Source organism: Dromaius novaehollandiae, chromosome 7 (assembly GCF_036370855.1).
Source record: "Dromaius novaehollandiae isolate bDroNov1 chromosome 7, bDroNov1.hap1, whole genome shotgun sequence".
NCBI classification, from domain to species: Eukaryota; Metazoa; Chordata; class Aves; order Casuariiformes; family Dromaiidae; genus Dromaius; species Dromaius novaehollandiae.
The window spans coordinates 47,234,405-47,256,005 of record NC_088104.1 but is presented as its reverse complement, the minus strand read 5'-3'; the positions used below and the strand labels follow the sequence as shown (position 1 = coordinate 47,256,005).

The following is a 21,601-nucleotide window of genomic DNA, read 5'->3' as shown; positions in this document are numbered from 1 at the left end:
AAAAAAAAAAAAAACAAACAAAACCCTCTCCCCCCCCCCCCCCCCCCCGCTTTTAAGCATACTGAGGGCTGATGAGTCTTGCATTCCTAGTATTGCAACACAAGGTGTTCTCTGTTCTAGACTGTAAATACTTATCTCTTGTTAAAGCAGAGCAGTTACTATTGGGAACTGATCTGGCATGCTTAAACGTTTTCCTTAAGGAATTTGTTTCCTTTTATTTACAGTGTTATCATATATTTAAATTCCAGGGCCTCAGAATATAGCTCTGAGGTTTGTTCTCGACACTGGCAATGAAAATCTAAATTATCACAGCCTCTGAGTGCAGATAACTGAATTCTGAGCATATGTTGTAACCAGCTAACAAGTATGGGTGTGAAATCCTAGCAAACATAGGAAAAGGTACTAATGGTTTGCTGCAGCTGCGGGAGGACTACTAAACGGTAAGGCCTGCAAGCCATGTTGCTGAGCGTTTTCTTGGCAGTATCGCGTTGGAACAGAAGTGTTTTGCAGTCGAGCATTTTGCAATTGCTTGCCTCTTCAATTGCTCCGTGCATGGATTTCCTCTTCTTGAATAGACCCTCTTATCAACCCTCTTTGCATCTCCATTTAGCCTCCCTGCCAGCAGATGTACTTTGTCATAACCTTTCTTCTAAACCTTCAGTGCGATGAATTTTGCTGAGTGATAGCTTATTAAATTGCTATCTGTCATGTTTACTGTGGGTCTGGAGAGATCTAGAGATGTTTTCCCACAAGTAGTAGTGTCTGGATCCTCACTACAGGTTAAGGGTCCTGCTCCTGAAGAGTTGTAGGTTGCTCTAATCTCTCTGCAGTGGCTTACATTTCTGGGTAGCTTGTTTCTGATGTTTTGTGTTGTATGTGGGAGACTTATTCAGCCTGGAAAGAAGGTCTGACTTCTTTTTTTTAAAACTTCATAGCTTTTGTACAAACTTTTTTTTTTATTGATGCTTCTTGCTGAAGTACATGTGTTCTCTGTGCTTGTTAGTTAGATAGCTGACTTTCCAGGTGGACTTTGTCTCAAAAGAGAGGCCAAGGGCTGTTGAGCAAGTATCTTAGTTGGAAAACCCTTTTCTCCATTGGGAAATAGTCTAGCCGAGGGAAATGATCAATTATTGAATTTGAATTGAGTCCCCGCCTAAAGGAAAACTGCACTTGGTCACCAAAACTGTCTTGTTTATGAATATGCAAGATGTGTGTATCAGGAAAGGTCCAAAACTGGCTTTTGAGCTTGTCTGTCTGTTTCACAGGTGGTAGGCAGATAAATGAAATGAAAATTAAAAGAAATGTTTACTTTAGCTTCAGTGTGTGGGTTCCCCCCCCTCCCCCCCCTTTGATTGGTGTCTCTTACTCTTAAAACTTCAAGGATGACAGATGGATGTCCAAATACTGCCTTTTTGAGATAATTCTTAACTTCTGAGGTTATTGTCTGCTGTTGAGCCACATGACTTTAGTTCTAGCTCTACAACATTTGACTTCAAGGATGCACGGTCAATATGGCCTTTATTTTCCCCTCTCTGAAACCTTGTGTGAAACTTGCTCTTCTTGGCTTCTTTGGCAAGAAGCTCTTTCCTCATTTCTGGAAGTGTTTCTAACTGCTAATTGATGCAACTTTGGAAGGATGTTTTACAGCTTTGTTTGTGGTTGTCTTTTTTTTTTTTTTTTTTCTTTTGTGTGTGTGTGTGTTGTGTACAAGTTCTCCATTGCCCTCCAACGTGAGGAGTGCATTTCAGAAGAAAAACCTCTCAACCCTCTGGCCCATATGTCCTCTCTTATGCGTAAGCACTTGCTAAGGAAGAGGAAAAAAAGTAAATACCTTTGGGTCATTGTCCCATTTATTTATTTATGTTTACATGACTGCAAGTGCACTTACAGCGGTCAAGATTTCTTGTATTTTTATTGTGCTGAAATGATGCTGTAGCAGTTCGGTTCCTTTCAGCCATAGCGAAGAAGAGTCCCCATTTACTGTTTCATCTGTTCCTCGTTGTGAATCTTTCAAACTCTGAATTGACTCTTTCCTTCTGGTTTGGTGACTCCCATTGCAACAAGTGACAAGGGGGGAAAGCAAGCAGTGCTGTTTGTATGGTCCTCCAGGCTCACCCTTAGTGTACCAGTACTGTATCTCATTAGTGGGAATTTTTCACCAACTTCATGTTGTGGGTCAGCTTCCTGCTTAAAAAAGGGGGGGGAGGAGGGAGGAAAAAAGTCTTAGGAAGGAAAATCAAGACCCCAAGTAGCTCATTTTTGTAGGTATGTAAGGATGATGGGTTCTTTTCTGTGTGTACTCAAAAATAATGTTCTGCTGTGGTGCACCAAGTTTGAGGATTCACTTGGTTCCTGGCAGTAAAAAACAGCTGTTTTGTAAAGCTGCTGGTTTTATGGGACCTGAAGTACCTGTGTGACTCTAACAGTGTTATAAATACCTTCTAGTCTTTCTTCCTCCAGGATGCAGATTTTTTTTTTTCTTCCCACCCACAGACATGCCACAAAATAAAAACTGTAGATAAACTAATTTCCTGTAGTCAGTTGATAAGTGTTTTTACCTGGACCATAGAAAACCAAAGGAATGGTATTCCTGGTCTTCATCTGGATGTGTATTTTCCTTTGACTTCAGTCAGCTTGTGTGATATAAGCCCATATTGAGGAATGACAGTGTAAAGTCAGAATTGGATATTTGAATAAACTCTTGCTGTGGGTCTTCATGCTACTGGTTTACCCTGAATTTAAGAACAGTGGGTTTATTGTTTTGTCCTGTAAACATCTATTAAACTGATACAGATTATAGCACTTCCAAATCAAAATAGGAAGAGGTAAGTTTTCAAAGTGATTCATAAATGCTGTAATATTTAGAAGTGAGAGACTTTCATGGTAGAAAGCTACTTGCTCAGTATTTCCTTGAATGAGAAGCAAACCTGTCTTGGCCAAAGTGAACTGTTCTGTATAATTCCATGTTGGAGTTATGCAGCTTTTTTAATGCAATATATTTTAGCAGACTTGAAGTTGTTTTCTTATATTATTGGCTTCTTGCACTCTTGGTAGAGATGACTGCCTTTTTACATGTTTACAGGCTTCTGTGCACTTGGATATAAGCGCCTCTGCTCCTTTTCCCTTGATCTTATCTCTCCATTCCATTTCAGGGAAAAACTTAATTTTCTCAAGAACCGACACCCCCCCCCCCCCCAAGTCTTGGAGCATTCTTTGCATACAGAGCATTTTGAGGTAACGGAGGCATGTTTGCTTTGCAGGGCCTGCATAATAAGGTTGCTAGGACTTGGAACTGTTGCTGAAAGAAAAACTTTCAGAGAAAACTAAAATCCAAAGGAGTTATTTGTCTTTTGTAGCATATCATAAATAGCTTTGCATGTTCACTGACTTCCTACAGAAAGGAACTGCAATGTTAACAATCATTTTTAGGTCACTTTTTCCTTTGGCATAACATTACTTACAAATCATTATAGTGATACAAGGTATATCCAGATTATCATTAAAAACAACAAAACCCAGGATTTTTAAATTATTTTGTACTACTTCCTGTCCACTTACTTCAGCATATTGCACATAGCAGGTCATAAAGCAAAGGATTTTTGTATTAGAGCTTTCTGGAAAGTCAACATAGCATAGTTTTGGTAGTTCTTGACTGTTCATCTTGAAATCAGAGCAACTGCTTCTGGTGTATTACCTGAAACTGTTGTGTGAAGATTTAAGATATTAAATAACTTAATAATTTAAACTATGTATTTAGTATCTTAATCTATTTAATAACTTCAGATATTAAAAGATATTTAGGGGCATGAAAAGGGTTTCTTAATTAAAAAAAAATCGGAAGAGCATATAAAAGACTGTAATGTTTGGGCCAGAGTTACTTTGATAATTGAGACATCTGAAAAGGGACAAACCAAGGTTCAAATTGCTTTGATGCGTAATTCCAACCCTCGAAGAATACTTTATAGGGAATAATGTTATGTACATGTAGCTAAATAGTGTGCAAAGTCATAAATGGCAGTATACACTTCAATTTACAACTCCTTTGGTGATATGGAATAGATTGTGGAAACTTAACAGAAGGTGAATCCTTTCATATCTAAGCTAAGGGTTTAAGCCTTCCTTGAAGATAGTGAGTTGAAGTCTGTTTTTTCAACTGGCAGTTGACAGTGTTTTAAAATCTCCTTAAAAATGCAGCAGATACCCTATCAGTCTTTGAAATATGTCCCAGTTTTTGTGGCTTTACAGTCCAGGCTTATTTCAAGAAACAATTTCAATTTGTCTTGCTGTGTCAGAGTTGTGCAAACAGACAAAATGGGCTATATAAAATGTGGTCTAAATCATAAAGTAAACAAGGATCTTCCTTTGCTCAGAGTTAAATAATAATCCTGGTGTTACAAGTAACACGTAGTAAGTAAACTCTCAAAAGCTTGATGGAATCTTTCTCTTGAAAGGTAATCCACCAGTGTCCCTTTAAGAAGGTGTCTCGTGCTTTTTGCTTCAATGGTGTTTAATAAAAAAGTTTGACTAAGGCGAGTTGTTTCTCCCTCGCTTTTTCTAGAGTATTTCTTGGGTGTCATCTCAAAACTTTTAACTGAAGGTTCAAGTTTTAAAGAGATGTTGGTCATTGAAATGAGCTAAGTAGGGTTACATTTTTAATGCATGGATTAACTCAAACACTATAAAGGAGAAATACTCACTTTCTGTTCTGGTTATGTTTGTGGTTTGAGAGTGTGACCTCTAATTTACAAATGAAGAAGGTGGGAAAGCCTGAAAGTTTCATGCAAATAAAGACATGAACTTGCATTGTCCTCCTCTGGTGACTGTTCTGTTACTGGCAGGCTTATGTAGTTGAAATGCTTGATATCCTGACAGCTTTGACAGATAAGCCAGTAACTTGAGCAGCATGGACAGGACTACCCTGTAGTCCTAGAGGTAATCTAATGTGCTTCAGGCATGACCCAGGAGGTAACACCCCCACCACCCATCCAGTTCTAGCTGCAGTTGAAAGTTCCCTTCATGGCAAAGGGAAATGTTGGCTGGTATTTTAGTGCTGTCAGTTAACTGAATTTCAGTGTTTGACCCCCAGCTCTGCTGTGCTCTTGCAGGTGTATGTCAACATCACTTTTCATATGCTGATGAGGGGAGGAGAACAGGTTTTCATAGTAATGGAAAAAAAAATCAGTGAAGTATTCTGTAGCCTTTGTTCAAGGCGGTGTCCTTTATAATCGTATGTAAATTTTGAGATTAGATGATGTGGTGTTAGAAAATCTTTTGAGCGGAATGATATACAAGTATATAATGCACTACAGTCATACATCATGACACCTTTTTATAGGCTGTAGAAATACAGAGGTGCATCAAAAGCAAAAATGGAAAAGTAATACCAAAAGTTAGTTAGGACTGGGGTCTACATGTGGAGGATGGAGGACATGAGAGGTGTGGTACCTATACAGAAGAGTTTGACCTTATTATCCACCCTTCATATTACGGTGGTCAAGTACCAGTGCAGCAAGAATGAAACAAGAGCTGGGACTGGGGAATACAGGGCAATCAGCTTAGTGATGTGCCCACCCTACGGAAGTGGGGCAATGTGCTTTTTTCTCTCGTGTAATCAGAAATCTGGTCTCTCGTTACATCGCAGATTTAGAAAGCTCCTGGGTTTTTGCTTTTTGCTGTGGGAAGTGCTTGTGTTTTGGTAGCAGTATAGAAGAAGAAATGTGCTTTGGTGTAAGGAAGTAGTAATATAGCATACAAAAACGTAAACTTTGGATCTCACGATCCTAACTTCTGTGAGTGAGCGACTTGCTGTTGTGGTCAAACGAGTTGGGCGATAGCCAGAATTGAGGGCGCTTACATGAGATCTGCTTTTTTCCCTGCAGTATACAGTAGCAAATGCAGTCCTGTTTCTGTGGCAATCTTACGGGAAATGGAGCTTAGGAACCAAAGGGTGCACATGTGGAGCAAGTTGGGGTTCAAATTCTTCATCTCTGGTGATTAGAGCCAAATTTAGTTATGTCAGCATTGCTGAGTTTATCTGTATTCATCAGTGCAGACCAGTTCTGGTCTCCAACCTTTTGTCTACACCTCACTTGTAGCATCTTGTGCTAATGCAGCTGCAGAATCACTCCCGCTGATGTGGCAGTAAAGGTTATGTACAGGCAGAGACGGTTGGCAAATCGGTCCCTGCCAGTGACGCGAGGGCTGTATCAGCAGGTGTTTTTGCATGGTATGTGTCATCTACGTTTAGGAAATGTGAGTGGTGTTGTCCTCAAACAAAATAACTTTGAAATTTTGCAATAGCTCAATGAACTTTCAAAACGTTTAATTGAGGAATAGAAAAAAACTTCCTTGAAGAACTGAGCTAAGTGGTGTTCCCCCTTCTTCCCGAATTGTGGTGGCTGGATGAAGCTCTGTCAGTAGGCACAGGCACATGGAGGAACCCTTCTGGCTGGGATGGAGAGGTTGGCTTGCTTACTGGAGAAGGGGAGATGGAGGCAGTGCAGTGGCCCTGAGATCTTCAGGGGCTGACACAGTCCAGCCTCAGAAGCAGTGGGAGAGTAAAGGTGTCTATTTGAAGATGATGTAGCTTGTTTTTTGAGATATGTTTCTTTCCAAGAGCTTGCCAAAGGTCAGAACTTCAGAGCTTGATGAAAAATGTGTGGGAATGGCTATGCAGTTAAAATCGTGCAATGAACATGGAGGACTTAAGAATATGCATAATGAAGTTTCTGGTTAAACTTAATGCTGGTTAAAACTAGCATTGCAATGTAGTTGCGTTCAAAAGAAACTCATTGAAATATTTTACTAGACAAAAGAATTGCACAAGCTATGTCACAGGGTTGCTTTAGTGTACAGACTGTAAATTATTTTCTCTTGGTAAGCTGATAGCATTCAATAAAAAAAGACTAACCTTCAAACAGTGTTTGTTCTTTAAAAAAAAAATCAATATTCCTTCTCCAAGTTAATGAAGTAATTAACAGTGATTGATGACACATTTAATGTACTCAGCTATTTTATGCTGGTAGACCAGATGGGTTAGGCACAGCCAGTGACCAGTAATTTTGATTCCTCATCAGAAAGAACAAGAAGTTCAGATGTGGGCAGTAACAGCTGAAGTACACAAATAAAAAAGGTAGCTGTTTTTCTCTCTGCTTCCTCTACCTGTATACATGGATTAAAAAAAACCCAACAAAACCTAGGTAAAGAATTGTGTATTGTTCATTTTTAGCAGTTGAGAAAGCTAACCTGTTCTAACCTTAATTGGTGAAAATATGGTCAGAAAGCTGAAGGTTTTCAGTTGTTTCCTGAAGGAAAAGAGCTACAAAATGTCAGTATCTTTCTTGGTTATAGCATGATATTTTGAAAAATAAAGGAATTTTATACACAAGAAGGCAAAGAGACAGAGTTTTGCAGTTTGAAAGCTGCGTTATTGAAGAAGTCTACAGGAAAATGATGGTTGGGTCCAGGAACTTTCTAGTCTTATTCAGTTTTCCCTGTGCTGCCTCCTATGCTAGCAGCATGCAAGAAGAGGACTTGGAAAATGTCTTTAGTGCATACATCATGTGCTTTGTGGTAATGGGTGTCAGCAGAGTAGACAGATCTCAGAGCTGCTGGAATATTTGAATGTGACTTTAGTGCTGTGATATAGAGACTGTAGATTTGGTATTTAAATGTTAGGACACATTAAAAGTTGCTGAAACTTTAATTTGCATGAACTAGGGGAGGTCTTAAAAGAATATCACAGTTGCTAAAGCATTGTGTTTTGATAACACGCATCAGTTGGAAGCCTCAGATATTCTGGAACTTGGGGTGGAATATTTCAGTTGGAGAGATGTGATTGCTGTCTCCTGGTCAAACTCTTCCTGGCATTGAGAATGTTATTAGGGAAATTTTTATGAAAAGAAGATAGGCTTTTGTTGTCATTTCTCAATTATGTGTTTCCAAAGAGAGCTCTGATTTTTTTGCTTCTAAGTTAAGTTTGTTTTTTAGGATGCCCAGCAAAGAAAAAATGAAGAAAGGAGATGGATGTTGTCCACAACCCCACAGTATTTGTTTGCCTTTTGTCAAGCACTATTTTCAATGTTCTGATTTGAACTCTTCTCTTAAATCCTGAAGTACCAGGATGAAGGAAAAACATGGGATAGGGTACGAGGGCTTCAGGAAAAGGTCAAGACAAGGAGTAGCTCCTTATGGGTAAGTCTTTTCTTCATGGCTTGTATCAATTCCTCCAAGGCTTTAGTAGCAGCTGGAACAGCCTCCTGAGGCAGACTTTTATCCTTTCCCCCTCCCACGCGGTTCCATCTGTGAGGCTGCTTGTTCTTGCTGCTCTTGCTGAGAAACTGGATTGAGCTCAGAAGCATCCTGCTCTTTCAGACCCTCTGCCAGAGTCTTGCTACTCAGAGAGGGTTCTGCAATCCTGCCGATCTACATATTCCCAGGTTTTACACAGCCGGTTGCATTTCTGAAACTGCAGCTCTTGTGTGAGCTGTGTTCCTGCTTGAATCTAAAACTTTCCCAAGCTGTTGGCCACTTTAAATTGGAGTTTCCGCAGACAGAACATGAGGTGGTGTTTCCAGATTTCTCAGGGTTCCTAAAGTATGATACCGCGTTCAGAATCTTGGATTAGGCATCAGATGATTTAGGTCCACTTGTCTGCACTTGGTTGTTTCCAAAGCCTTGGCTTCTTGCCTGTGTGGATATTTGAGATACCTTATGGAGTACTGCTTCTATAGCAACACTTGTTAAGGTCCAAAAATAGAGGAGATGCCAGTAGGTGCTTCATCTTCAGATTCCCAATAGTATTGCTATTGGTGTTTTGTACAGTATATTTTATCAAAGTAGCTTTTATGAAATCTTTGAAGATTGAATTAATGCCGATACTCTTGTGTACTCCAGCACCGAAGGAAAAGAGCTACAAAATTTTTTTGGGTTTCGTGGTGTCCACTAGAAGATCTAAGGCTTTTCTTTTTAAGATGTGCAGGAGACACTTCCGGTTTTCAAAGCTGGTATAATTGTTGGTTAAGATAGTGATTTGCTAAAGTGCCTGCATGTTACCACAAGGGATTTTGGGCTTCATGAGGAACGTGTGTTTAACTTACGGACTTCTGTGGGCTTCAAAATGGGTGAAGAGGTCTTCACATCTGCCACTGAAATACCACTTTTCCTTATGTTTTTGGTTTGGCTAGTGCCTCAGCCTTTGGACTCGTGCAACTAAAGTGCAAGGGCTGCCATGCCAGAGATCAGACAGTTTTAGCAGCTGACTTCATTTCAGAAGACAACTGAAAAAGAAGTCTTGGGAAGTCAGCCCTTGCTCAAGGAACTTGCTTGCCATGGGCATTAGTAGTGAAGTGTTTTGTTTCACGACAGAAGACGCAAAGAGATACAAAACTGTAGGCAGTATTTTTTTCTTGAGACATTTATTGAGGTGTTTTGTTAGCAATAATCTATCTCATTATGTGTGTATGGGTGGGCTATTCTAGAATAGCCTGGCATGACTTCAGTTTTCATAAAGTAGCTCATAAATAATATCTTGTCATTTGTGGTCATTGTGCATTTTGTTTTCTTTTAACACTGGGTGGTGATTTCAGTGCATGTATAGCTCTGCTTATGTTGCAAAGACTTGCTTAGCAAGCTGCTGCCTAAAGTAATAGCAGAATTGCTGCAAAAGTAACTACCAGGGGTTGTCTAGCAATGTATCATAGCCTTCTCTGAAGGAATCGTATAAATACAAAGTGGATATCAGTTATCCTTGAAGGCCTAATGTATACACACTGTAATTTAACAGTTAGGACAAATAGAGTCCCTTTCTTAACCATATGAAACCTGTCACAAAGTTACAATGTTAAGTGTGAGCATATAAGCAGTAAATCTTCACAGCGTGTATTTGAAAGTGGAAATTTAAGGGAGAGGAGGAAACACAGTATTTGTTCTACTCTAGGCTGTCATGTGAGAACAGCACTTATAATGGCTGGCATTGAAATGTCAGCATTTGCTAAACAAATACACTGCATTTTAATTCCTTGAAGTACTGGATAGTACTTTGTATTTCATAGATGGTTAGTCCATTTGAATCACTGTGTTGAGCTTTTGATCTTAGAAGGGTATGTACCTCTGGTTTTGCTACTGCCAGATAAGAGTGTGGAAATAACACGTCTAGCAAAGATGTGATGCTGTAGTACTGAGAGCTGGGCAAGCCAGTCTGGATCTGTACTGTGAAATGCACGTGCATATTATACTAGTGGTGAGAAACTTTATAACATCTGTGTTAGGTTGGAGTGGGTTTTTTTGGTAGTTATACAGTTATAACTGTAAAAGCTTCAGGCACGAAAGCTGACTTTTGCTTTCTGTTGTTAATCCGTGTGAATACTGGAGTGCCATGTAGATACTTAAGTGAAATGGCAGGTGGAGGTGTTTTCTTTGACTGAAATGATGTGCATGTATTGACTGTGGAAACGAATGAAGAGTTTGATTTCAGTCCAGTACAAGTTATAAGAAGTAAACGTAACAATTTACAAGATGGGACTCTGTCACGTCATTGTAGGACAAAGCAGATTTGAGCATGTGGATTTTTTTTATTTCTTTTGTTTGGGAACAGCACGCTCTTTGGTGAAAGAACTGAATACTTCTTAAGTCCTAGGGAAAGAGGAAAAAATGCTTGAATCTATTCCCCTCCCCACCCTTTCTGCTGGGGAACTAGTCTATGGCCCTTGAAGTCTGTCAGCTTCAGTGGACCTTGGCAGTTCATCCTTGATGTCTCTGCTAAAAAGCCTTGCTAAAATTTTACAATGGGCCTTATTGTGAAGGCAACTTCACAGTAGATTAAGGCTTGAGACTTGGTCCTTCTAACACCACCTGGATGACTCAAGAGCATTCTCAGTGAATTAGTTGTTAACATCTAAAACCAAAGTTTCTCCTTTCTCTTGCTAGTGCTATTTGCATGGGTTGGTGGTGGGCTTTTGTCTTTAAAGGGACTTGATAGGCACAGTCTCCAGCAGCACCAAAGAGGATGTACCTAGGGAGGAATGTAAGAACAGGCCATGCATGTAGTGATATTTCTTTGAAACAGTCTTCTAATGAGCCACTGATTTGTCTCTTCTGGATTTCATGGCCTTGTGGAAAAACTCTGCTGTTCTTCCTTTTTGCCTGCAGCACCCTGAGTCAGAGGTTCTCAGCACAACTACATACTGCTGGAAGGAGTACGTAATGCTTTGGCTTTTTGGTGGTTGTTTTAACTTGCCATGCAATTCCCCTCCCACCCCCCATCTTCCACCTTCCCTTGCTTCCGTCTCCCCGGAGCTTTCTCCCAGATAAAGGGAAAAACTTTTTGCTGTGAAAGAAACAGATGGAAAATGGTGATTGGTGACTTCTTTGTTGATCATGATACTGCACACCGTCACTGTAATATCCTCCAGTCATCTCTGTTCAGCCTGAAAACTTGTAATCTTAGTCTCTACAGGGAAGCTGTGCCACATCTTTGCTCATTTTTATTGCCTGTCTTTGAAAATTTTCCAGTTATCCTGTGTACTTGGAAATAGGGCACGACTTCAGACTTACACAAAATATTCATGCTTTTGGAGGAACTGGCTTAATACAGCAGCCAATTGATGTTCTATTTCCTATTAACATCATTACGTTCGGGTTGCTTTTCTGTCTGCAACTGTGTGTTAAGCTGATGGTATGTTTTATACAGCAGTCTGTTTATAGCAAGATCTTATTCCTGCATTCTGTGTTTAAAGAAAGAAACATGACTTAAAGCTACTTGAGAGAACATCTGACAGTGTTTGAAGCCTGTGAGTATGTTTTCTGGGAGAGCGCTGCGTATTGCTGAAACTAAGATAGCTAGCACTTCAGGAATGGGCAAATGCTCATGTGGCTTGGTCTCTTAGGACAGACTTGTTAAAGCTGCATAGCTGTATTCTGCTTGAAAAGTAAGAGGTGAAATGGTGTTGTCACAGAGCTGCGTGCATCCTCAGAACTGCCACCATTATTTTGGTCAACTTGCAGAGTGGCAGCTCTGGAGACTTGGCTCCTACAGAGAGGAGTCAGCCTGGGAGACTGTTTACACTGCCTGTGCTATAAATAAAGACATACTAAATCACTTTGTGGTCACAGTATATTATTATTATTATTTTCAAACGGCTATATGCCGCCTCTCTATTCCTCGTCTCCACCTCCTGTCATATTGTAGCTTCTGTGTTGGCAGTCTTTTAAAATGAACTTCTGAAAAGCAAGGTTGCCGCCCCGTACCCCACCCCCCCTTCCCCTGGGTAAAGTTCTGGACCTGTTTTCAAATGAGAAATTTGATCAATAAGCTTCAGCAGAGGAATTGATTTGAACCATGTCTGTGGACCTGTACAAAGCACATGCATGCTGCAGTGCTGATTCTTCTGCAGGCTGCACGTTAGGAGTAGGAATCCAAGCAAACATCACGTTGTTGTTGTCGCCGTATTAAGCGGAGTGTGTGGGATGGCTAAACTTGTTTGCCTGTTAACCCAGCAATCAAAGCATCTAGGAATCGCAAATACCATGATAGATTTTTAAAGAAATCTTTTGTTACCTGCGTTTATATCTGTAATGTCAGGTGGAAAAATTTGTGCTAATGCTTTTGGAAGATAGGTGTTTCCGTGCTTTTTGGATGCCAAAACCCACAGTACTGGAATGCTGCTATGCCCTAAAGAAATGCCAGGATGAAGAAGGCATTTGTCAAAGATCACTTTGGTTGTCATGTGTGATTTATGCCATGTTTTAATGCATTGAGTAAGCAGGCAGTTAAATTTTATGTTTAACTAATGTTTTCAAGTGATTTTGTCAGCTCTGGAGTATATATCTTGCCATCTGGGGGTGTTGATGGAATGTGCCTGACAAGGTTTGCAGATGAAGCAGTCATTGATATCTGGGTATCCTGAAGCAAGAGAACTAACTTGGCTTAAAGCAATCTTGGAAGTTTGCCTTTAGGTCAAGATTTTTATCTTGAATGAAGTACCGTATCAGTTTAGGCTCTCAGAAGTAGAGGTTTGTAAATAAAGTGCTGTCATAACTCTTCACTACTGGTTACTGCACATCTGTAGCAATCACAGAATGGTTGTGGTTGGAAGGGAGGGACCTCTGGAGATCATCTAGTTCAACCCCCCTGCTCAAGCAGGGTCTCCTAGAGCATGTTGCCCAGGACCGTGTCCAGACAGCTTTTGAATATTTCCCAAAGATGGAGACTCCACTACCTCTCTGAGCAGCCTGTTTCAGTGCTCAGTCACCCTCACAGTGTTTTTTTTCCTTATTTTCAGTTTCAGTTTGTTCCTGTTGCCTCTTGTCCTGTCATTGGGCAACACTGAAAAGAATCTGGCCCCATCCTTTTGACACCCTCCCTTCAGATATTTAAGCACATCCATAAGACCCCCCCCCCCCCCCCAGCCTTCTTGTCTCCAGACTAAGCAGTTCCAGCCCTCTCGGCCTCTCCTCATGTGAGAGATGCTCCAGTCCCTTAATCACCTTTGTAGACCTTCTCTGGACCTGCTTGAGTAGCTCTGTGTCTCTCTTGTACTGGGGAGCCTGGAACTGGACACAGTACTCCAGATGTGACCTCACCAGGGCTGAGTAGAGGGGGAGGATCACCCCCCTGACCTGCTGGCAGTGCTCTTCCTAATGCAACCCAGGGTACCTTTGGCCTTCCTGGGCGCAGGGGCATGTTGCTGACTCGGTCAACTGTCCACCAGGACTCCCGGGTCCTTCCTTGCAGAGCTGCTTTCCAGCAGGTCAGCCCCCAGCCTGTACTGGTGCGTGGGGTTATTGTTCCGTAGGTGCAGGACCCTGCACTTCTCTTCTCTGAACTTCATGAGGTTCCCCTCTGCCCATGTCTCCAGCCTGTCAGGGTCCCCCTGAATGGCAGCACAGCTGTCTGGTGTATCAGCTACTCCTCCCAGTTTTGTATCAGCAGCAAACTTGCTGAGGGTGCACTGTCTCTTCATCCAGGACATTGATGAGTAAGTTGAACAGGACTGGATGCAGTATTGACCCCTGGGGGATACTGCTAGCTACAGGCCTCCAACTAGACTTTGCGCCACTGATCACAACCCTCTGAGCTCTGATTCAGCTAGTTCCCAATCCACCTCCCTGTCTGCTCATCTAGCCCTCACTGCCTGAGCATGCCTGTGAGGATGTTACGGGAGACTGTCAAAAGCCTTACTGAAGTCAAGGCAGACAGCAGCTACTGCAATAACTTGTACAGAGACACATCTGGAATGGGATGAGAAGAGGAAGGTAAACATTCATACTGTCAAAACAGTCATATGGTGAAACAGTAGGATTCTTGTGTGTGTGGTTTTTTTTTTTTTTTTTTAAGAGAAAGAAAAAGCCTATTTTCGGTAGCTGAGAGATGTATGCAAACAGACTTGGAAAACTGCCAGGTTACTTACATTGCCTGGTACACATGTGATGCTGTATCTTTTAATTGTTGGATAGATGCCCAGTAGAGAAAGAAGTGGTCTTGGGAAGTGTGTGGAATACTCTAGAACCGAATTCTGGGACTGTATTTTTTTTTGGTGGTGGTGGTTTCGTGTTTAAGTGCAAACCCGGTCATGCACTGGAGGAGAGGGAAGATGAGAAAACTGCTGAAGGTTAGAAATACCGTTTATTTTGGAGAACTGTTAAACAGCTCTTTTTTTTACAGCCATATGCTTAATCTGTCCATCTTCCTTCTCCCTGGGCTATCTAACATACAACTTATTCCTGTGTGTAGAAGGTTTAACTGCATCCATGATGACCCAGCCTGTTGGCAAATGTGTCATTACTGTTTCTGCAGCCTCTGGAAGAAGTAGATGAAGCCTGATGAAGATGTTTTAAGCAGTTGCTTTCTTTCCTTGGCCCAAATGACAAAAGGGCTGCCTGCCATGCTGCAAAGGATGCAGCAAACTGCCATGCTCCCTGATAGGAGGAGAACAAGATGGAAACTAGAATGACCAACGGTGCCTTAATCTAGGGAAAGTGCGTAGTAAGGGACGGTGGTTTGCTGAGTCAACAGAACAGCAAAAATAAGTATGGGTTTTGCTGAGGCTGCAGCCCTCTGGTCCATCTCTTACCATATGGTGACCACAGATACGGAGGCTTGTTGTCAGCTGGCTACAGTGAGGTTACAGCACATTTGGGCGACAGTTACCTTCTGAAGCAAGGGATGTGACAAGGATAGAGCTGCCGATTCACCAACCTGTGTGGTTTTAGGGGACACGTGCTACTGGCTGCTACCTTGCTAGAAGTACAGTGAGATGAATAGGCATTGATTTATCTGTCCAAAGCTTGTGTGTTTGGGTTTTTTTGTTTTTTAAACCCAGAAGGGGCCAAACTTTGAATTATTTTTTTGCAAGGTAGAAAGCCTGATCTTGCTCTCTTCTTTGTTAAACTGGATTGAAGAAGTGTGTGTTTTACACATCTGCTGATTTTAATATGCTACCTGCAATGCCACTTAGTCTGTCTACCCTGTTCTTTGGGTCTTGTTAGTGTACTCTTGTGTGTGGATGGTCTCTAGCTGCGTTTCTCTCTGTGCCTAATGAAGGATTCCATACTGAAGCACTCAAAGTGCCAAAGCAGGCATGGTCAGCATGTGACTGCTTGTTGTCTGCCAAGGGAATTCATCTAGCCAGCAGACAGGCCTGAGGCTAGCACAAAGATGGGCAGGCTACGCAGAGCGTTCTTGTGGCAGCAGTAATCCATCCCTCTCAGGCTTTTTTCTTTGTACTGGAACAGGCCAGTTGCTTTGGCACCCGGTAAATCTGGTCTTGCGCAGCCTTGGGTTGAGCATGCATGCAGTGGCAATGTTGCCTGTGGGCAGCGGGGCGAAAGCTCAAGATGTCTGCCGTGCACGTGGGCCTCCCCTCACTGAGAAAGGAAGGCGAGTGGCCTGTCTGGCCAAAGCAGTTGGTTATAAGATTACTCATGAGAGGATCATGCTACTATAAACAAATACATCCCCATCCCCATCGTGTATGGCATGTGTCTGGGTTAGTTCTTCCAGGCCATGTCCCACTCCTTGCCTGTGCCTGAAGAGCTGTGTGAAGAGTGCCTTGGGAATATGCATGGTGTGTGGGATAGGTTCCTTGTTTTACGATTGGAAATGCAGGCCAGAGATGATCACTCCTGTTCTGGAAGGTAATGGAGTATAAGTAAAACAAGCTGTGTGTGTGTTTTTTTTTGAGAGGCAAAACCTTCTTGGAAAACCCTGTAGACCTCAAAATGTCCTAGGCATAGGAGTAGGCAGCATCTTGCTTCTACTCCTCCTAATTTGAGAAATGTTTTTTGAGAGAGTGGCAAAACCACACGTTTGCATAAGAACTGTTGCAAATAGGGACCTAAAGACAATTCTTGCCTACTTTAGAAATGTCTCATTGGACTATACTAAGCTTAGCACAAGTGGTATTTGAAAAATAACATAGCAAGTTTGTTGGTGAGGTAAGTTAGGAAGTGACTGCTGCTCATATCCTGGGAAGGTGTGTTGTGCTTATACTTTACTTACTCTTCTAGAACAGATAGAGGAAATCTATCCTTAAAGAAAATGTTGCTTACATACGTGAACCTGTTCTGTAGCTTTTCCATCTGAGCATGATTATTTTGTGGTCTGTCCTCTGCCCAGGCACTAGTAATCCCCAAATATGCAGAAGCTTAATATTGCACCTCTCTCTCATGCCTGACTGAAATCTAGCTAGAAGTTTGGGGGAAGAAGTGGGAACATGGGAACCAGTGATGCTGTTAAGTGGATTTACTGCTATTGTTTCAGTCAGGCTTCTTCAGGAAATAAATATACATCTTCTCATCGTTCATGCTCTGTACTTCTTTCTCGGCTGGTGAAAATAGGTGGATAAATCTGTTAACTCTGTTCTGAATCCTTTCAGTCTACAGCTGTTTGCTAATGCTGTAACATTACCTGCAATTTTTATTTGAAATAAATCATGTTAATATTTGCTGATGCCTGGTTTAAGTTGACTTGACTGTTTTCAATGGAATGTGCATATTAATGGAACTGGAAGATCTTGAACGCTTGGGATGGCAGAGACCTGTAGGGATTAGAAATGACACTTAAGTTAATTTCTCTGAATTTGATGCATAGCATAAAAGAGCATTCCAGGTCTCCAAAAATGCAAGATAGGCAGGGAAACTTGGAGAGCATTAATGCTGAGATACTTGGGGTTGAGAGAAACAGCCAATTAAGAGGGCTTTTTATTGTAATACAGCAAGTAAGCCTCCTTGCTAAGCAGTGTATGCTTAGGCATTATATTGCGAACCAGGGAAGTACCATCATAAAGCAGTGCTCCTCATAAGTGACTGTGGTGGTGTTTAGCATAGTCTTAATATCTGTTTTTTTTGCAGCCTTACCAGAAAGGAATGCAAATATGTAATGATAGGAAGGAGATTAAAGTTTAGCATGATAAGAGCTCTTCCAAGAATAGATTGGACTACTTGAACTGTAATGGCATAGATAATTTGTGGACAGAGGCTTATTGTGCAAGCAGCAGTAGTAGTTTAAGCCATAATCATCCACTGCCCGAGGAATATTGCTGTCTCTTTGCTGGAGGTCACCACACCCACAGATCTGGTGGTGGAGGAGTTTGGGATGAGTGCTCCCTACTCTGCTTTGAGCAGCGTCAGCTGGATTAATTTAGATGAGTTAACTAGTTGGCTTATGCCAGCAGGCTGATTTCTGTCTGAGGCGGGTTAGGGAGTGTAGGTATCAACTGTCTAGCTAGCAAAGCTGTGGGGGCAGAAACTCCTTATTAGGCCAGCAAGGAGCACCTCTGAATCTTAGCTGTGTCTCTAACTTGCCTTTGTCAGCATCCAGAAGAGGTATCTGTTAGCAGCCTACATGCTGGTTAAGTTTTCCATGTGGAGGAAGAAAAATGAGCTGTGATTATGTGTAATTCTTCATATGAAGCAAATGACTGGCTTAATCTGCGTTAGTAGCTGTAACAGCACGTATCGGTGGTGGATTCGACTCTGTATGTTACAAACAGTGCAAGTTGACTGTAAGATGTCCTACCTGTAAAACATGGCTATTTATAAATACTGAATGCTGCTTTTTATACTACCAACTCCCCCCCCCCCGCCAAGACCTGAGCTTTAAGACACCTTGCAGCGGGCTCTTTTGGTGTGAGAACTTGTGGTTCTATCAGATGCACCTTCTGTGAGGACTTTTTGGGGTGGAAGGAGGGGATGGGGTACACTGAATGAGTTGACTCAGTGTTTTGTTTTGTTTTTTTCTTCCTACCTCTAATATACAGCCTAAAAATAATTGGAAATGGTGTTTTTTTCCTCAAGGCAATATGACCTTTTTAAAAAAAAAATTATTTTTTTTTGTAAACTGATGGAGGTTTGGGCAGGATAGTAATGGAATTGATTGTGTGGGTTTTTTTTTTACTTCCTACTGCAAGACCACTTCCCAGCATTTGGGAATCTTTCTTTAAACTTTGGAGAACAGATGCATGAAGTACAGTTACCGCTAATACATATGGCTTTTGAAATATGGAAGCTGTTGGATTGAAGTGGCTTCATATGGTACTGTTGAAGGATCAGAATTAACACGCAAGTTTAGGTCTTTAAGACTTGTATATGTAGTTGAAAAGTTTTATTGTTTAGCTGTTTAAATTTTAACCATGAAAGAATGCAAACTAATACTTACTAACTAAAATTACATCCATAGTTCTGAAAATTATTCTTTCTGGAACCTTTAATGGCTTAAATGGTGTCCTAGTTTAATCTTTTCTTCTGAAAAAAATCTGCAGTATAATGTGTAAGTTAAACAGCTGTAAATCTTAATTCTCTAATATAGCCATCTTTTTCTTTACAGGTTCCCATTTTGAAAACCATTAGAAGATATTCTGCCACCCTGTTGGATTACTTTGTATACAGCTCAGCATGTCATTTTGCCCTGGATTTTATATGGTGGCCATGATTTAATACCCACTTCCTATTTCTATGTATTAGTGAAGCATTGGAGCTCTTAAGAGCTGCTTTTACTTGCCTGGAAACTGATCTCGAACCCATTCTCAAAAGGACTAGACGTTACTAGCAATGAGCTCCCAAAGCCATCCAGGTAAGGACAAAATCCCTTTAAATCAAGTGAGAACAGCAGAACCATCATTGGACTTGGCCAAAAAAGTGCTGTGTCTGAACTGCAGAATGAAAGGACTTTTTGTTGAATGAGCAGACTTTTTACTGTATTGAAATGATAATTCGGTCCCTCTCCTGGTACTTCTTTCTTTCCTACTTTGTTCTAAGTCTCAGTTTTAAGGTTGGGTTGCCTTTACCAGTTATGAGAAAATCCTGCCTATTTAGGTTTCTAACTGTTGTGTTAAGTATCACTGAAACATCTAGGTATTTTCTGAGGTGTTAACTAGATCTTAATTTGTTAAATCTATGCTGATGTGTCTTAATGGTATGTAGTGTTCCTCTAAGGAATGGTCATGATTCTGCTGATGTGTCTTTATCGGTTATTTAAGAAGAAAACCTTTTGGCTTTTAAAGTACTTTCCTTTCTTACTGGAAAAAAAAAAGTCTTGCAGGAACAAGAGTGAATTGATCCATCTCAGTGTTGATTGGGATTTATCTGTAAATAATGTGCTTTGTAACTTGTAATTTAAGACAAATGTGCTTTGTAATTTAAGACAAATTCTTAGCAGATTCATTGCTACAAAACTAATTTGACAGAAGGTTCTGTAGATACTCAGGATTATGTGCTTTCTAGCTTAAAGTTGTCTCAAGAATTTGTATCCAGCAAGTTTCAGATAGCCTTGTGTTAGGCAGGCATTTATTAGCTTGTGCTTTATGTAGGGAATTTTAATTGTACTTTGTGCCTGCCTTGACCACTTCAGTTTATGGTAGGGAATAATGACTACTGGGAAGCAAGACATCTGCCAACAACAAAACATGTCAAAGTACTTGTTTAACTATGGCTTTGACAACTTATTTTTGAGATTTCAGTTAAATCAGTCCTGGGCTAACAATCAAATAAAACTAAAGTTAACAACCAAGGGACTCTGACCACAACTATACAATTCCTTAAATCTTGGAATATTTTTATTTTTACATTGGAATTATTTCTAGCAGTCCATTAGTTGTTTCTGAGGCTGGGAGCAAGAAGTGCTGCAGTAAGTATGGGATGCTGGAGGTTACAAGCAGCAGCATTGAAAATCTGACCCTTGCGTAAGAACCTAAATGAAATAAATCTCTAAAGTTGTAATTTTTTGTGCAAAAAAAAAAAGCCTTTACCTCTAATGTAGGAGTCTCGTAGATTTTTGAGACTTGTTTCTGGTACTGTGGAGGTTGGAAAAGTAGGCATATACATATGGGTGGAGTGTTCTGCAAATAGTTCTTCACTTGTGATGCAACGTTTTTTGCAGTGTTAGGGTTTTTCAAGAGCCCTGTCCTCCAAATAAGTGGACAGTGCTTATTTGCATGCATTTCTGCCTTGAATAAGAGGGTATTCCTAATGGCTTTCTGCTTTTTCCTCACGGTAGTGGGATAGGTTGCGAAATATATACTTATACTAAAACCCAACAAACTTGACTTGATATCCTTCTACTACTTAAAGAGGAGCTATCCAGATGTTCATAGCATGGGTGGAAAGCCTATGAATCAGGAAGGAGGGATATCATTTTTAGTTCGACTGTTCTGTTGATGCAGGAATAATGGAGGCTCACTGTTGATTTATCTCTTGTTTTTTGGAAGTCATCTGCTAACTTTTTTCTGTCTTGCCTCTTTTTATTGGTACTGCTACTCTTGCCCAAGCTCTGAACTGATTATGTAGCAAGGAGTCAGGTAAGAAGGGCTAATGAAAGCAAGGAGCTCCTCAAGTAAGAAGGGCCCTTGTAGTGCCACAATCAATTTGAGTCTTCCTTTTCTAATTAATGTGTTTAAAGTGGTCTTTAGTGAGACGGTAAAGATCAAAAACCAAGGAAGTGACTGCTTAGCTAGATAGCTTTGCATGCCTGTGTATTTTCCTGAATTATAGTTTAAACCTTCTTGGTCCATGTCACAGACGTCTTTTAGAGGGAGCTGTGGGGTGGCTCAGTAAGAATTGAAGTGGTGATTACTGTATGAGTTTTTTAGAAAATTAGACTACTAATAAGGGAAACTATTAACTACTGTCATAGTTAGCCTTTTGAAACAAAGTAACAATTGCAGTTTCACTGTTTAGAAATACGGCTCAGGCTCCATATTGACAGAAACTCATGAAATGAAGGAGATGTGACAGAAACTCAAAACATCTTTGAAGTGTTTCAGTAGAGATGATTTAAAGGGTACAGGAATCTTTGTCATACAATATGATCTTGTGGTTTATTTTTTTATGTATAAAATGGTGTTCTGCCTATATACTTTGTATAAAAAATATCTACAAACAGTATTCTACTTCCATAATGTTTTAGTTCTAATCCCCCTGCTGTCTAGAAATTGTTTGTGCCATTCTTAGACTTAGGTTTATTCTGATTATATTTCCAAATGTTGGGTTGAAATTGTGTAGTGTCTCAGGATGGCTTTTTACCTCTGGTTTACACTGTGGAATCTTTACTGCTCATTTCTCTTATAGAGTCAGTTCTGCAATATTTGGTAGAAATATTTTCCAAACC

At 40.7% G+C, this 21,601-nt stretch overlaps 1 protein-coding gene across 8 annotated transcripts in view; it reads left to right on the top strand.

Moving 5' to 3' along the window:
• HDAC4 (histone deacetylase 4) overlaps positions 1–21,601 on the top strand; it is a 275,382-nt gene that overhangs the window by 11,767 nt on the left and 242,014 nt on the right. For 7 of the 8 annotated variants that reach the window (XM_064515482.1, XM_064515488.1, XM_064515487.1 and 4 more), the window contains exon 2: positions 18,824–19,069. The exons of the other annotated variant lie outside the window; for it this stretch is intronic. In XM_064515482.1, the coding sequence (XP_064371552.1) occupies positions 19,048–19,069 (22 nt within the window). In that variant the 5' untranslated portion in view covers positions 18,824–19,047. The remainder of the gene's footprint in view (positions 1–18,823; positions 19,070–21,601) is intronic. 8 annotated transcript variants of the gene reach the window in all.